This window comes from Phyllobates terribilis, unplaced genomic scaffold (genome assembly GCF_046119375.1).
Source record: "Phyllobates terribilis strain yellow unplaced genomic scaffold, ASM4611937v1 Scaffold_1__5_contigs__length_1240528914, whole genome shotgun sequence".
Classification (NCBI taxonomy): domain Eukaryota; kingdom Metazoa; phylum Chordata; class Amphibia; order Anura; family Dendrobatidae; genus Phyllobates; species Phyllobates terribilis.
The window spans coordinates 440,859,419-440,878,230 of NW_027362761.1; the positions used below are offsets into that span (position 1 = coordinate 440,859,419).

An 18,812-nucleotide genomic window follows, 5' to 3' on the forward strand; every position below is an offset into this window, starting at 1 on the left:
TATATACACACACACACATACACACGGCGCCTCCAATATTGTGCCTGGCATTATTCCATAGCAATTCTAATTTGTCATCATGATCCAAGCCACAGCTAATGAATTCTCAGTGTATTACAGATGTCCTTGGCAGTGAAAAAGTCAGACTTCATAGACCCTAAGGCTATGTTCACACATTGCGCTTTTGCTGCGTTTTTTTCCTGCAGCAAATCCTAATCTCTTGCCAGGAAGGTTTGTTCAGGATATTTCTTGCTTGTTTGCTGTTTTTTTGCTGTGTTTTTTCCACTGTCCTTTTGTCTCTTCATGCATGTACATAAAGTTCAGTGAAAAAAAAAAAAAAAAATCTCATCAGGTTTTGGCACAAAAAACGCTGAAAAAACTGACAACAGCTGAAAAAAAAAACAGTGACATTGCTCTATTGTGCAAAAAAAAACATGCAAAGCACAAAATCCTGATAAAAAAAAACCAAAGTGTGTGCATGAGATTTCTGGAATCTCAGTCTTTGCTGGTACTGTAAATCGCAGCAGAAAATTTGCATTAAAAAAACGCATCAAAAAAACGCATCAAAAACCATAATGTGTAAACATATCCTAATGGTGACAGCGCATTCAACATTTGTGTCACTATGTTACGTGCCATGTATACAAGACTCTCTTCAATTTAAAACTATACATCCATCACAAATGAGAAGCTAGATAATAAGCAATATAGTGTTCTCAATGAGTGATTTGGAGTCTGGAAACACTGGAAAGTATACGTTAGCAGAATGTATGTATGTATTATACATTTATTTTCCTCAGACATGAAGGCCAAGTACAGAAGAAACCCAGCACTGCAAATAACATTAAAGAAATAACATAGCGGCTTGTTTTGCGACCTTTCGAATGCCAATCATTTATCATACAGAAAACACAAACCCAGCAGGAAATCAATGGAGAAGTTGGATGTATATCAGACAGAACATAATATCACATGGCTGAAGGGTGATCTGTCTTCTTGAGAATACAGGATTACTGGGTCTGGGAAGAACATACATATATCTTATACACCCCCATGTTCTTCTCCGTGATGCTCTTTAATGAGTTTTGCAGATATAGTTGAGCTCTTTGGACTTTTTCAGCACATCATAATAATCCATGGGGCATATACAGGATATATGATAGTCACTACGAAAGCCTAGAAAAAGCAGCAAACTAAAATATATCATTAGTTCCCCTGGAATAAAGAAAGCTCAGGAAGTATATGGAATCATCAAGGGAGTGTAATAAGCCGGAGGGAAATCCTATCTGCAGAAAACCTCGCACAGTCGGACTCCACTACAAGGGAATCTAAATCTTAGGCTATGTTCCCACGGTGAGTTTTTTTACACTGCATATTTTCGAAAAAATGTAAGAAACCTATCTTACTTAATGGGCGCAGAAAATCTGCATCATCAAAAGCCAAAACCTCATTGTGGGAATGTAGTCTAACGCAGATTTGGCCAAGCTGAGAGACTAATCATCATTGCTTTTTGTGCCCTCAACAAAATAATAGCTGCCCACACCGACCATTATATGTTGTAATACATACAATGTTGGCACTTCTATATGTTACACTAAAATCAAGAGAAGTTTGTTGGATTTGTCTTAAAGGGAATCTGTCAGCAGTTTTTTGCTATGTAATCTGAGAGCAGCATAATATAGGGCAAGATAACCTGCTTCCAAGGATATATCACTTACTGGGCTGCTTGGTGTAGTTTTGATAGAATCCCTGTTTTATCTGTTGTAGATGTAGCAGTGGTCACAATGTGGAGCTGTGCATAACCCCACCTACACCACTTATTGTGTGCATTGTCAGCAAGCTGCTAGTCAGTGCTGGGCGCGGGGTTACACAGATTAGCTTGACTGCTGTGCATGTGAGACCTAGTCAGGCAGTGATGATCTCCTACTGATAAAACACTGATTGTATTGAAACTACATCACACAGACTACTAAGTACAACATCACTGGAATCAGGCTCTCTGCCTCTACATTATGCTGCTCAGATTAAATAGCAAAAATATGCTGATACATTCCCTTTAAGCAGAAGTCCACAACCTTTACCTTATGAACTACTTTTAGTTCGATAGTGTATTCACCTTTTAGGCGTAAAGTGCCACATTTACAGAGGACTGATCAGCCATTAATATCAGTATTCGTTTAGGAAATAATTCCAGATTTTTATAACTCATCATTGTGCTGTTCCTCATTTATTCCCAGTGAAAATCTGTGAATAAATTGACAACTGGGTCTTAGCATTTTGCTTGTTAAAGGGGTGTGTCCCGATAGAGTCAGCACTGATTGTGTAGTGGTAATGTATAGAGACACGCCCCTAACTGGTAGCACGAAAGAAAAGTTATACATTTCTAGGAAAAATTGAGAAACGGTAACAAGCAGAGACGCAAGGTAGGATGATCCAGACTTGCTACAGTTTAGGGAAAACAAGGATTTCCTAAAAATGGACATATCAGGAGAGCTTTTGATTAAGAGGCTTTCCTTATGGCAGAAAGGCACAATAGCATTTAGGAGCCCCCCCCTGCTGGAGAGTCAAGGGTCCTCCCAAGCCATTGACTGGGGAACACTAGTTTAGAGTAGAACAGGGGTCTCAAACTCAGCTAAGTATATGGGCCGCACATAGAAAAAATGTGAATTTGAAGGGCCGCATTCTTTACAGGATATTAAATTTTTAATGCTACCATATTGTTTTGTTTTTTCTTTACACCTTTTGAATCTTTTTTGAGCATTTTTGGCTTTTTTATTTTATTCTTTAAATTGAATTTATTTTATGGGCTATGGTACAGTTTTATAGTTTTTATAAGTTTAAAGTTTTTTCAATTTTTATTTCCTTTTTGTGTCCCTTAATTGGCCACATACAGTAATTTTTTTTCTTACAATTAGCACCATATAGTAATTCTGACCAACTTCTTACAGTAATGTCCCAATCTTGTAGTAATGTCCCCCACCTTGGTCCCCATCTTGTAGTAATGTGCCCATCCCGGTCCCCATCTTGTAGCAATATGCCCATCTGATCCCCATCTTGTAGTAATGTGCCCATCCTGATCCCATCTTATAGTATATATGTATGTATGTGTATGTATGTGTGTATATATATATATATATATATATATATATATACACACACAGTACAGACCAAAAGTTTGGACACACCTTCTCATTTAAAGAAATTTCTGTATTTTCATGACTATGAAAATTGTACATTCACACTGAAGGCATCAAAACTATGAATTAACACATGTGGAATTATATACGTAACAAAAAAGTGTGAAACAACTGAAAATATGTCTTATATTCTAGGTTCTTCAAAGTAGCCACCTTTTGCTTTGATGACTGCTTTGCACACTCTTGGCATTCTCTTGATGAGCTTCAAGAGGTAGTCACCGGAAATGGTTTTCACTTCACAGGTGTGCCCTGTCAGGTTTAATAAGTGGGATTTCTTGCCTTATAAATGGGGTTGGGACCATCAGTTGTGTTGTGCAGAAGTCTGGTGGATACACAGCTGACAGTCCTACTGAATAGACTGTTAGCATTTGTATTATGGAAAGAAAAAAGCAGCTAAGTAAAGAAAAACGGATGGCCATCATTACTTTAAGAAATGAAGGTCAGTCAGTCCGAAAAATTGGGCAAACTTTGAATGTTTCCCCAAGTGCAGCTGCAAAAACCATCAAGCGCTACAAAGAAACTGGCTCACATGAGGACCACCCCAGGAAAGGAAGACCAAGAGTCACCTCTGCTTCTGAGGATAAGTTTATCCGAGTCACCAGCCTCAGAAATCGCAGGTTAACAGCAGCTCAGATTAGAGACCAGGTCAATGCCACACAGAGTTCTAGCAGCAGACACATCTCTACAACAACTGTTAAGAGGAGACTTTGTGCAGCAGGCCTTCTTGGTAAAATAGCTGCTAGGAAACCACTGCTAAGGACAGGCAACAAGCAGAAGAGGCTTGTTTGGGCTAAAGAACACAAGGAATGGACATTAGACCAGTGGAAATCTGTTTTGTGCAACGCAGAAAAGGTGAACGGATGGTCTCTACATGCCTGGTACCCACCATGAAGCATGGAGGAGGAGGTGTGATGGTGTGGGGGTACTTTGCTGGTGACACTGTTGGGGATTTATTCAAAATTGAAGGCATGCTATTCCATCCGGTTTGCGTTTAGTTGGACCATTATTTATTTTTCAACAGGACAATGACCCCAAAGACACCTCCAGGCTGTGTAAGGGCTATTTGACCAAGAAGGAGAGTGATGGGGTGCTACGCCAGATGACCTGGCCTCCACAGTCACCAGACCTGAACCCAATCGAGATAGTTTGGGGTGAGCTGGATGGCAGAGTGAAGGCAAAAGGGCCAACAAGTGCTAAGCATCTCTGGGAACTCCTTAAAGATTGTTGTAAGACCATTTCTGGTGACCTCTTGAAGCTCATCAAGAGAATGCACACACACACACACACACACATACCTATATATACACACATACAGCATTTTGATTTGCAGGTCCTGGAATGAGGGCTCCTACTAGGTGAACTGGAAATTACTCTCAAACTTTATCTGCTGTCTTTAACGTAATCCAGATCTGTTTTTCTGGCAGTCATGTGAGACGCATATCTCACAAGCTGGGAGCCAATTCCCATTCATAGCTTTTCTCACCAGGAGCCAATATGATAAGGACCTGTTACTGAGACACTCATGTCTAGGAACAGCGCCGAAAATTTCTTAGTTATCAGCCTGGAGAATTTTAAAAATAGATCGGATATGGAAACACTATCGAGGCAAATATACAATTGCTGAATACTGATGTAGTGAGAACCTGTGATATAAAGAGGCAGTATTTTCCCATTTTCGGACAACCTTGATTATTGGAGATCTATCACAATGATTGTTTTGTGAACATTAAATGCTACGTTGACATGTTCAGTAATCATCTATTAGGGAGGATCCAGCAGCAATCCACTGACAAAAAAGTTGTGCAGACACAACCAGCTTAAAAAAAAAAGTTTCAACTGAATCAGTTTTTTTTTTTTTTAACAGTTTTTTTAGTCTATGGAAAACAGATCCGTTAAATAGCCATCTTTCTTCCATTTGAAACTGATCCACTAAGCAAAAACAAATCATTTTCCAATGAAAGAAAAGTGATTCAACAGATCAGTTTTCCATAGACTTCAATGTTCAAAAAACAGATCCAGTTGAAACCAGTTTTTTTTTAACTGGACAAAAAAAAGTTGTGTTTGCATAACTTCTTTGTCAACGGATTGCTGCTGGATCCGTTCTAACGGATGATTACTGGACATGTGAACATAGCTTAAAGGGGTTGTCCACTACTAGGACAACCCCTTCTTGATCTAAATGCCTGGCTCCGATAAAATAAAAAAGCTGATACTCCCCTCCCGTGCCGGCGCCGTTCCAGCGGTGTCTGCACTCGTGGTCCCGGGGATCTCATGCAGTTGTTGTGATACGCGAGCCCGGCGCCCCAATCAGCGCTGGTGTCACTGTCTCCGCCTTCGGACGTTTTGAAAATGAAGAGGAAGTCCGGGCTACAGTTGATCTCTGACTTCCTCTTCATGTTCAAAACTTCTGAAGGCGGAGACAGTGACACCAGCGCTTATTGGGCGCCGGGCAGGTTGAGGACCCCTGCTTTATACTCTAAAGAGAAAATTATTATGGGAACACTTCCTATATATTCAGCAGATGATACACATTAGATTGATATTAGACGAGCCCAATCATTTGAGTTGGACTGGTCAACTGTCTAACGTGTATGGCGCCTCCTGGCTTTCCATGGCAGATGATTAATTAAATATATTGAATTTCAGTGCCCAATTTTTTTGCACCCAGGGGAGATAAGACACCGTCATACGTGTCTGACAGTTGCTTGCGAGTTCTTCAACACGCAGAACACACAATAAGCTCAGTCAAATTGATTCGGCTTGGGTATGGGGCAGGAGATGGATTTGTTGACTTAAAGGGGTATTCCCATCACCAAGATCCTATCCCAATATGTAGTATGTGTAATAATAATAATATTAGCAAATATCTCCAATTAGAAATGTAGTATAGTTTTTTTGATTCGCTATGTCTCTTTCCTCATGTGCAGGGTATTGCAGGACCCTAGGTTATGACCACTGATATAGTGACAGTTAGCTAGTTGGTAGTGGTCGTAACCATGGATACCTAAGGTCCAGCAAGGCCTGCACATAAGGAAATAGATATAGTGAATCAAAAAAACTATACTACAATTCTAATTGGAGGTATTTGCTAATATTATTACTACGCCTATTACATATTGGGATAGGATCTTGGAGATGGGAATACCCCTTTAAGTATAATTTGGGAAAAATCTATCTAATGTGTATACATTTCTCTGATATATTTTTTTCTACTTGATTTTAAGAGAAACTGTCATGTCCGATAACGCTATTAATTTGTAGATATAGGGTTAATCTGCATGTTAATAGTGTATGAATGTGCCTGACCACAGTATTGAAAGTGCAGGACCAGGGAGAAAATTAAGTTAATTTCTCCAGGGAGCCGCTGGCTTTCAGTCATGCAGGTATACAGTCACTGAGATCGACATCTGTAAGCACACCCGCCACTGACTGAAAGCTGGCTGTGCAGTGAATCAGTACAGACCTTGCTGTCAGTCAGTGCCGGTGCATAGTTACAGCCGCCACTCTCAGTGTTGAGAGCTGTGACTGTAATTGCTCTGGGCACGCCTCTATGACTGAAAGCCGGTGGCTCCCGAGAAAAAAAGTTCATTTTCTCTGGGATGCAGAACTTTCAGTACAGCGGTCGAACACCTGAATAACACCATTAATAACCTGCAGATTAATCCCATATCTGCAGGTTAACAGCGTTATCAGATCTGACAGGTTCCCTTTAAAAAGGTATATGCAAAAAGTGTACCAATTCTGTATTGTATGAATGTGATATAACTAATGAAGTAAACATCTTTACATCCATGTAAAATAATACTTCTGGTGTGCCCAACAGCTCCGCATCCACCATTCCTGGTCTCATTAACAACAAGAACTATCGGGATTGTAGATCCTTACAAGGAATACAATGAACACAGAAGGCATTCTTCACAGTGTCAGCATTACATTTTCAGGTGTAACTAAATACTTTTATTACAGAAAGTAACTATCAAATTACAGAGAAGGAAATACTGCTGTAAATAACCAAAGGATAAATTGGTAAGAAAATACCCAATCATAGTCACACCTAGAAAGTATACTTTAGTGATACGGCTTCTCAACACAATGACAAAGGATTTCCTTGTCAATAAGAAACCCTTTATCACTAAGCAACAGATCCGCGAGACACAAGTGCTAATCGCAAGCCTTCTGATTTGCATCTGTGTCTCATGGATCCCCATAGACTTTAATGGCAGATCCACAAAATTGAATCAGAACAGGACCAGCTCTGAGTAAGATGGATCGCACTCTTGGCTCCGTGATTTTAACAGATGTGTAAATACATTCATTCTTCTCTATGGGTCCGAGTGCAGTCCGATAACAAAATCGTACATCACTAGGAGGTGTCACACAGATGTATGAATGCAGCTGACCACTAAAGGAGGCCATACACATTACATGATGGTGGCCAAACCACTGATTGGGGCAGAATCTGATGTGAAGGAGGGTTTGACCTGTCGGATTTCAATGTGTGAGTCTTTTTTGTTCCGACAAGATTTACTGTCACTTTTGAAAGAAAAATGAAAAAGTTCTTACAGTGTAATAAAGCCGTCCAAATACCTTTTCTATAATTTAGTACATTATTGGAGGATAGACTACATCTCCCAGCTTACATATTGCAGGCATCTCAGTCAGTTCTAGACCTGCAAGCGCAATGGGAAAAATATACTAAGCATTTGTGTAGCCAACCGTGTGTGTATGAACCGCATATGCGTGGTGTAAGGATGAAAGGATTCTGCTATATACATATGCAAATTGTCTCTTCAGAGAGGAAGAGGACCAGAACTCTAGTGTTACCTACAGGAAGTAGCAATCCTAAAAGTCAATAGTGACCCTTTAACGAGCCTTATCTCATGACTTAGGATATAAGCCAGAACCAGAAACTCAATTTGCAGACACTGTGTTTCGGGGTACTGCCCCTCGTCAGTGCAAAGTGTGAGAGGCGTCAGACCGGTATCCAAGCGGTAACATTTCTCATTGCGGAGAGAGACATGTTAATCATGTCAAGGTGAGGAGACTTTTAAAGCCGCAGTAGGATTGCTACTTCCTGTAGGTGGCACTAGAGTTCTGGTCCCCTTCCTCTCTGAAGAGACAATTTGCATATTTCCCAGAGGAGCATTGCGGCTTTAAAAGTCTCCTCACCTTGACATGTTTAACATGTCTCTCTCCGTAAAATTCATAGAAAATTATTGTTACCCTTTAAAGGAAATCCATCAGCAGGAATTCACGCCACTTCAAGAACTATTTATATGCGCATGTAGCTCTTTCAAAGTAAAATCCAGAAATACATTTAAATTCCCAGTCCATGAAGTGCATTTGGCAAATGGAAGCTCTTTCCAAATCTCTGTCACTCCTACTGTATTTCCACCACATCCTTCTGCTTGAAGTCACACAGCATAGAGGCTAGTCAGACAAGCATGAGGAAGCAAAACTGGGCGGAGGATAGAGCTGGAGTGACAGAGGCTTGAGAAGAGCTTCCATACGCCAAAAGCATTTTAGTCTCAGTTGCATATGCATTCAAACGCTGATTTCCAGTAATGGAGGAACGGACTGGCCAGCTAAAGGTATTGCTGGTCTTGTCTTTGAAGGAGCTACATGTGCATATACATAGTTTGGGATGTGACATCCTACTGATAGATTCCCTTTAAGGAAGGTAGATACGCTAAACTGTCCAGCGCTAACTTACCCGTCTTTCCATTGAGAACACACATCTGATTGGCAGGGATGAATATGTCAATAGGGAGGGAAGGTTGAGAGAAAGCCTCATAAGCCAATCTAGCCTGAAACTTTTTTTTTTTTATTTCCATTTTATTTTATATATTATTTTCATTTCTTCTTTTAACTACTCCCCATCTCCTCCTTTCTAGACATAAATTGTAGTCCCCAGACACTTGCTAAAGACTTTCGGAGTAAGAAAAATCAGAGAGCCAATATGACATTCCACTTCCACTGACAAAGGACTTTTACTATCTGGCTTGGGGGATTTGTCTCGGTTTTATTTAAGCCCTTAAAGGGGGTTTATAAATGATCATAACTTCATGATCTGACCGCTGGGACCTTCACTGATCATTAGAACAAAGTGGCCCCAGTGCTTGTAACTTCTAGCAGTCACTTCAGATATTTTTTCTTAGCAGGCAGCATCACTTCCATCCTTGCCGGGATTACAATACAGCCCCATTCACAAGACTTTTCTATTGTGAGTATTAAGAAAGGATTCCTCTCTGCTGCCTTGGTCCATGTATAATGGAATAATCCCCATCCACTCCAACCTAATCTAGAGAATGGGAAACATCTAGAAATACAGACTTGGAGAAAAGGGAGCGGAGTGACCCCCACAGAGGTTGCGTTCTCAGTTTTGGCTGTGAAATGGAAAAAGAATAAAGTAAACTACAAAAACATAGAAGCTTATATAGCACTAACATATCCCACTGTGCTGTACATTGTGCGGCACTAAAGCTCTGGCGGACTGTTTGCTTGGTTTGTAAAACTTAAGTTTATCTCAGTGATAGTTTATCTTAGTGATAGTACGATGTCAAAAATGACAAGTAACAGAGCCCAATAACCCTTGGGGATGATGTGAAGGACCTTCCAGGAAAATTAAAGAGGTTGTCCACTACTTTATCATCAGGATAGGACATCAATGTCTGGTTGGTGGGGGTGCGACACTCGGCACCACCACTGATCAGCTGTTCCCGCTGTGACTGCGGCCAGGTACTGCACATCTGCCCCACATTCAAATCAATAGGGTTGTGGATATGCAGTACCCGGCCGCGGCCACTATTCTGTTGACAGAGCTGCGCTGTGCAGCTCCGTAACTGAGCAGTTCCGACCGCCGCCGACACCAATAACAGCTAATCCGCACGGGCGGCGGATGGTACACCCCCATCAACCAGACATTGATGACCTATCTTAAGGATAGGTCATCAATGTTAAAGTAGTGGACAACCCCTTTAATATTTCAATTAAGCACAGCTAATCTTAAAGGAAGGGTGGTGAACAAGCACTAGGCTCTGAATATGGTTAAATAGAGTCCGTCAGCACAAAATGACTATTCAAGTACAGGCGCTTGGTGCACCCTTGGTGCGGCCAAACAGTTCAGTGCATCTTCCCACATACTTGTTTTCAATCTATTTCCACCCTCCAGAGAGGTCAATCAAGGAAGAGGGAGGCAGAGATAGATCAAAAACAAGCAGATGGGAAAGTGCACTGAACTGTTTGGGCACTAAACCTTTCCATGCTTTGTGTCTGATATTGCCGCTCACCTCCCCAAAAGTGAATGGGGATGTACAGCAATACTACACACAACCCGTACATAGGTGTGGTGCTGCAGCCATGTTTTTCTAATTCTTTTTCTAATATTTTGTTAAAAAAAATATATAAGTGATATATTAAAGCAATCCAATAAATGCAGTATCCAACACAATGAAAGACAAGGCAAACAGCAGCACAGACGCACAGCAAGCAGGGTTTAAGCACTCCCCGTCAACATGAAAAATAAGTTTCAATCAGGATGTATTTAGGTTATTTGGAGGAATTACTATGCCACTTAATCATTGCACAAGACATTGCATGCCTGCTGTAGCATGAAAAGATTGTGGGGCCCAATTAAAGAAGCTTCTTCGTGCAGACTCCTAATGTTCTCCATACATTTTATTGTGCGCTGGATGACGGTCTACAGGGAAACAAATGAGCCTCCAGTTTCCTTTGCCTCTTTCCTCACTAATGGGATCCCTTTACTTCCTCGATAGAAAAAAAAATTCCATCTGCAACAATGAGTCATCACCTACTGCAGCATGACAACAACAGACCTCGTCCTCGGCAGCCTCCGCAGCCTTTATTAAGTGATAGATAGGCAAGAAGTATACAGTACCTGGCTTATAAGACGCAAGGGTTAAATGAACAACCCATGTATAGAACATTGTAGCTCAATACCAATATAGTTGGGACTTTTGTACTACAAACCTTGTACCAGCATAAAAAAGTGCTGGTACTTCCAGATACCCGAGAAGCGTCTCCTTTTGTTGTGCACGGACCCCTCCTCTCTGTGCCCTTTCCCTGCCGCTATGGTATGGTCATTAGTACCCTACTAGATGCAAGTCATTGTCCATACCTACCATGTGGTAGGAGACTTATGTGGCTTATACCATATGGTCATCGCAGACAAAATAACCATGGAACTCTGTAAAAGAAAATGTGCTGGAATATTGTAATGTGCCACTCCAATGTGAACAATGGATAATGGTTCAGTCCCATATGGACTCTGATCACAGCTGTAATGGAGTAAAGGAGCACTTATGTGATAGGGACAAAGACGTTGGCCATTGTTCGCATCGGAGCTACACATGCTGACATTACAATAAATCAGTGTATCTTCTCCCTATTGCATAAACCGTTGTGCCGTGACATTTTCGACATTCGATTGGAATGATCATCCCGATTACTGTGGCACCCACCTGTAGCCAGTAGACCCCAACCACATAATTACTGTATACTGTCATCACAGACCAATAAAAAGGACATTTACGTTCCGAGTATGGATGGTAGTGCCCAGACCAGACGTGGCTCTCCTGACCCAAAATCAACACTCATAGGCATATATGTTGAGTTCTAGTCAGGAGACCCAGTGTTGATCCCGACTTTGAGGTCTTCACTTGGATTGTCAGTGTTGGACATTGAACCCGGCCTTACCCTGAAGTTCTGAGCCACGTACCACTCATATTATTGACAAGCAAAGATGCTCAAGGCAGGTGTGGCTAAAATTTTATAGCATAGTACGGACTACTTTTCATGAAATCTGAATTAAGACATTTATCAGGGCCTGTGAAGGGTCTTCTCTAGGATGCTCAGTTCTCAAGATGCAACATACGTTTGTATTTATTTAAAGGGGTTGTCCAAGAAGACAGTGCCTTTTAGAATGAGACCTCCAGAGCGATCAACCAATCATCTGGGCTCTTGCTCGTGATCCCCACAGCAAACAATTGATTGATCACACCTAGGGAAGCTGCAGCTAGCCAGGCATAGTCTATAGTGTTACATGATGGCCATTCAGATGGAGAGCTGTTCATGTAATAAAAGAAAGGTTCAAATCTACAGCAAAGTGCCCCGCTTATAAAGATGGTTCCCTTATGGCATCCATATGTTTAGTAGGGTATATGGACAAAGGGTGCCATATGGCTTAGGCCCATGAGTTATTGCATTTGCCCAACAGCCATAACTCTGTGGCTCCCCCTCTCTTTAAGGCCCTATGCCTCGTACAGAGGAGAATTAGTTATCCAGGAGTTTATGAGACCCACAATAACGAATGGCACTGGTTTAGACATAAGTATGGTGACTGTCACACTAAGACATGAAACTTCTGGGATGCAGTTTCCCATTTTCTGTATTGAAGTCAATAAGAGAGAAGTGAAGTTGTCCAATGTCAAATTTACTGGCCTCAATTCTGAGGTCTACTAGAAGATCCCAATCTACTATTTACCCACCATCAATATAAGGTAAGAAATGCAGCGTAGCATATTAGGAATGCATTTTAAACTGGTTTTCATACTGTCTATGGCAGCTTTTCCCCTAAGGAGATAGTTTGTGACAATAGGCTTATGCATAATATATTTTACTGTGAAGCGAAAGGACCAAGGGGAAATAAGCTTCCAAAAAGATGTGACTGGAAAGAAAAACCACATTGCCCAAAGCTCCACATAATGCAAATTGTCAGCTGTTGTTGAATAGTCACATCATTAACAAGCTGGCGTTCTTAGTCAGGTCACAAGGGATTGGAAGCTTCACTACAAGACCCATAGTCTACACATCACCACCGTACATGTCCACATAGGACAGTCTGCTCACCTCTGTTGGCGTTACCCCTGGCATTCGTATATCCAGAGTAAAGTCTGGTGAGTCTGGGGAAGTCACAGGCCTTGTGGACCCTGAGCATCCATTGGAAAGGGAACTGGGTGATTCCTGATACCTGTGGGAAGACAAACATTAGAAATTATTGTAAAGAGAGCTGTGGACAGCCGAGAGCAGCTAAAGGAGCGCAGGACATATGGAGCGCTATAGCACCTTCTATATGGAGTATGGTCAAGATCTCACCACCCGCATCCCTATAAACCAACAAGTGATAGTGACTTTTAAAAAGAACCCGTCAGCATGTTATTACATATGAAAGTAGTGGTATGGCTTTATAGGTGCTAGTCCCCCACAAAACTGATGTGCCAGTGATGAGAAATCTAGTGTAGAAGCCAAACCAGGCTGGAACAGCATTGGGGAAGATGGAGGCAGAGGAGGACACGTCAATGGACCTAGAAGAAGCAGTGTAATGATACGACCTAGTGCACTTCCAGTCAGATTTGTATATGGCTTCGATGATAGTTTTCTGGGGACTAGGATCGGATCGCCCATAGAGCCATACACTACTTTCATAAATAGAGCTTCCCTTTAACCATGTTTTATCCCAGCACCACACATATACAGCACAGGGGGAAGGTAATTCAATAGCCCCACATACAGCAGAGATCTTGCTGCAACGATTGGGAACAGATCACGTGAGAGATTCCGTTCTTTTTACATATTAGATGTGGCAATTTACCTATTAGAGGTGAGCGAAAAGATTTGCAGTATCCTGGTCCAGGGACAACGTTGCTAGTCTGCGGCCACTGGACCAGAGCCCTGCGAGCCTCCTCCTACCTGCTGGCAATCTGGCACCTCTTCAGATTAGTAGGCGTTGCACAGTATCATTGTTGCGGTATAATGCATGCATGACGTTGTGCTAGGCCTACTAGGGGCACCGGGATGTCGACACAAAAAGAGGAGGTTCGAAAGCCCTTGGTCTGGTGGCCTCGGACTACTGATGTGTCCCCTGGACCAGGAGACTGATTCTTTTTGCTTAACTCTAGTAACTGTTTTTCCCAAGTGTTTTTTCAAATGCCACCAAGCTTATCATGTCTGTGACCCTAATAGATGGTGTATTAGAGAAGAGATCAGTGGCACCCTGCTTGAACGACAGAAAAACCTGATTAAAAAAAATATTTAAAAAAAATGTCCATTGAAACAAACTGTACAATGAACTTAAAAATGTCATCTCAACTGCCCCATGAGCTGCACTAAAATGATATACAAAAAAAATAAATAAAATTGGCAGAATTTAAGTCTTTCCGAATTTCCCAGTGCCTGGAACACTGAAAAAAAATTCTGGTCCTGAAAAAGCCCTCATACAGATAGATCATCAGAAACATAAAAAAGTTACAGGTCTGAGAGTGTGGCAACATCCTTAAAGAGTAACCATCTTTTTTTTTTTTTTTTTTTTCAAAATTCATGAATCAAAAATCACTCACACAAGTTTACGGGTCAGTGAAAATCACCTGAAAATAGATAACTTTGTAATATATCTCATTAGAGAAATCCGCTTTTTTTCGCCTCCTGGAAACATTCTCAAAATTCTCAATTCACATGTAAAATCCGTCTTCAGTGAATACAGATTTTGCAGTTAATGAGCTAGGAGATGACATTTGGTGCTCATAACGTTCTATGGAGAATTGTCATTTCAGAAGATCTTGCAGCAGAATGTCTGGTGTTTGTCTCTAATTCCTTCCTCCTCCCATCTTTAAAGAATGTTAAACAGACCGATTTTCGTCAGCGTTTTGGAATCAGTATTCATGAGTCTTTGATCAGTGTCAGTTTTTACCATCAATGATTCATCAGTGATTTTCTAGGATGCAGAAAAAAAAATGCAAAGCTTCTCCTACCCATTGTGCGCTGTCTGTGACATTGACCCATAGACCTGTGTGGGTGATTTTTGATCTGTGACTCAGATATGAAGGAGATCTTAAAGAGTAATAGTCATGTCTTATTTTTTCATAAATCAATAGTACACGTGAAAATAAGAAATCTAATTCTTTCTCCTCTTGGACTGATCTTTCGTTTTCAATTCATGGCTAAAATCTTTAAAACCTGTTTTCACTGAAGACAGATTTTCCCATTATGGAGAAAGATGAAACTTGGTGCTTTTTTTACATACGAGAAAAATCAGGACCGGACTATCTTGATGAATCTGGCCCTGTGTGTTTTTAATGAAAAAGAAAAATATGTTGTTTTTTTTACATTTGTAAAAGAAACATGCAAGACACTTATTTTTTTTTTTTTTATTTGTAAAAAAATCCACTGTGAAAGAAACTTATAGGGTTAAGTCTATTTTGCCTGCAGAGAGCCACTAAAATCTGCTTTTCTACAAAGGGAATAGAATATACCTTCAAAGCAAGAGTTCATCCTGGTTAAAAATAGTTAAATTAAAATTGATAAAGAAACAGGGATATTCAGATAGGACTCTACGGCTAAACGTCCAGTAAATCCTCAGTTAAAGTAACACTAAACCCAGATTTACTGATAAAAGTAAACAGGAGATAATCTTGGCCTCGCGGTTTATGTGTTCCACGTTTGGAGACGGGCTGGGGATATAGGTGTATTTACACTGAAAGATGATCATGAATGAGCCTTCCTAGGAATATTTGCTTTATAGTAATCTTTCAGTGTAAACAGGCTGACGATCACCTGATGAACGAGCAAAGCGCTCATGTATAAGGTTTGCACAAAAGAAAGTAAGCAGGACTCATGCTGCTGAGAAAAATAGAAGTCTGTGCGCACTGAGCAATCTATTATAGATCCCTCAACACGCATCATTAGGGCGCAGTCAGATGGCCATATAAACTGGACCAGGTTCGGACCGCAGTCATCGGACTGGCCGGCGGCTCTCCCAACCCAATCATGACATCTTCATCTTTCCGATTTATACGGCCGTCTGACTGTGCCCTTTAGGGTGGTCTACCTGTCTAAATAGGGTGCTATTCGACCACCAATCAGTAATCATTTTAGGCTACCAGTCAGACCTCTGGCAAATGGTATTGTTCATAACGATCTGTGTGTCCTACTGTAAACAGGGCAGAGGGGGGAGGCTCCTGCTGCAGTTAGTTAAGGTCTTTTTTGATAAATTCCCTCCAATAAGTGCAGACTGACAATACGGTCAGTCGATCAGCGCTTACTTTTCATTTTCTTGTAACAATGATCATGCGGGGTTTGTATGAACAATTGACCGCTGGGCAGGTTTACACTGAGCATTGATTGCACATGAGCATTTGTTCAGGCCATCATCACCCTGTGTAAAAGGTCAGGACAGTGAAGAGGAGGAGGAGCGGAGATATGGCTGATCTCCTAAGACACAATTTCTTGTGCTGGGAGTTTTCTTATAAGGCTGTCACAGATTCTGCCATTATTATTGGAACAAGCAGTGCAACATGCTAAGATGATTTTTTCTGGCAAAAGAACGGACACCATTATGGAAACCCGACGGGCCGTATTATTAGTCACTTGAGCCTGTCTGGTGTCCGTTACGTGACCAATCCGTCTGCACCATGAAGTCCATTTTTTCCTTTCCTAATATGGAACAGAGGAGAGGAATTCCACGGCTGATGTGACCCCCAACCTCTGCTATCTGACTCCTAGACTTTCACCCACCTACTTTGCAGTGGTGCAGACCATGAAAGATTTCATTCATCTTAGTCAGTTGCTTCGTTGTAAAATACTACAAAGTGTCACTTTTTTTTATTAAAAAGTGTATGATGACAAATAGCTTTTGGGCTATATCATCTTCTCACTTTTTTAACAATATATTATGCAGGTCTGACAATTGCAACATCTAATATTGACCTTATTTGAGCGTTATGGCCATATTTCATATTTTTATACTATACTTGCAAAAGAGAGGTTACAAATGAAAAGAAACAGTAAACTTGTCCCCTTTACTCCACATCCAGCGTTGCATGGGACTCCTAAAAACCCCCCTCAATTCTGCCTGTATGGGAGCAATTAGAGCAGATTCAGGGATGAGGTGCTGCCTCAATGACTAGTATAGGTGTATTGCGTTAGGGAAGCAAAGCTATGAAAAAGTCATTTTTACAACAGTCCTTGACCAGATTTCTATGCAAGTCTGGTCGTGGATTAGAAGGGGAAAGTCTACATGACAGGTTCCTTTTAACTAGTAATTTGTAAAACAGTGCTAGACAAATGGCAGAAGCCAGGTAGCCCATGTGAAAATCAATGTTTTAGGTTATTAGTTTACTCATTAAAGGGGTTTTCCACTACATTGATATTGATGACCCATAGACAGGTCATCAATATCAGATCTGTGGCGGTCAGACACCCGGCATCCCCCATCGTTCAGCTGTCACCAGCTTTAGCAGTAATCGGATAAAAACAGTGCATGGGGGGAGGGGACACCACTGGTCCACCACACTGTGGCCGTTCTCAGGTACTACAGATCAGCGCCTAATCAAATATTAGGTACCGATCTGCAGTCCTCAGCAGCAGCCACTACACAGCGTACGGAGCTGTGGTGCTCTGCATTGTACAGGGTTCTGGCTGCAGATGAAAGTGATAGCAGCTGATCGATGGGGGTGCTGGGTTTTGGACCTCCATCAGCTATGGATGACCCATCATAAGGATATGTCATTAACAGGATAGTGATGCAAAACCCCTTTTTACTAAAAAGAAAAGAAGATGTGATAAAAAGTAAAAAATATATTTAAGAACATGGTGCAAATTAACACTACTGACTAGGTTTGGTCTTCTGAACCTCATTTCTTCAGCTTTGGGGTGCCTTTACGTTCCAGCTGTGTTCTCAGGCCGGGGTAGAGGACAATGTTATAGCCTGCCATATATATTATTACTATATAATTAGAACTCCTCCATTATCCATATGTCTGTATTACAGTTTGATGCAGGAAGCTAAATGCGGCAGGTGATCAGGATGTGACTGCATATCCTAGCCATATGCCATTACTTGTAATGGTGGGCAATCCCCTATAACCATTAACCTTACAAAGGCAAGTACTTAATTTGGAAACATCATTTACTTCTCTTTAGTTATATTTTGTACAATTATTTCTGCCTAAAAGAAATACAACTTTAAAAGCAAAAGTTTCACATGGATTTTGACATATGTTCTACATCGAAATCGGCAGGAGATCCACCACAAATCGCTTACTGAAGTGGTTTCAATGCAAAAACTTTGGCAAGTAGCCACACTACACTAAGTCTACATCTGATTTTTTGATGCCATTACCTTCTGTGTGAACATAGCCTAAAGAACTGTTTCGAATATTCTGTTCACATCATTTTGGGGCCTTCAACTTGGTTTCCATCAAGCTTTCTGTAAATTTTGACAGCAAATATAGCACAGTCAGGAACCCCAACTTACAGATTAAAATCAATGGGGTCATGTGTGACTATTTGGATACTTCGGAAAATAGATCCTGACAAGTCATTATATTAAAGCCTCTGTTCTAAACATGGGCTATTTCACTGGTGGAGACAAAGGCTTACGTCTGCCTGTTTGTTGAAAAGGTGGGTGACAACTAGTGGGTAAATCTGTAACCATAAGCTGACTAGGTATCCATGTCTTTACGGGAAGCAAGTAGAGGTCCCTAGTTAAGCTGCAACAGCGGACATATTTTGTTTGCCACCCACCTGCTCTTATACACAGTCACCTAAAAAATAAATAGGTAAAAAAAATTATAGCCTAAAAAAACATAATAATGTAAAAAC

At 41.0% G+C, this 18,812-nt stretch overlaps 1 protein-coding gene across 7 annotated transcripts in view; it reads right to left on the bottom strand.

Annotated features, from left to right (window-relative positions):
* The window catches only part of PAM (peptidylglycine alpha-amidating monooxygenase), a 189,459-nt gene that overhangs the window by 151,639 nt on the left and 19,008 nt on the right, over positions 1–18,812 (bottom strand). For all 7 annotated transcript variants that reach the window (XM_073677903.1, XM_073677884.1, XM_073677910.1 and 4 more), the window contains exon 3: positions 13,065–13,185. In XM_073677903.1, the coding sequence (XP_073534004.1) occupies positions 13,065–13,185 (121 nt within the window). The remainder of the gene's footprint in view (positions 1–13,064; positions 13,186–18,812) is intronic.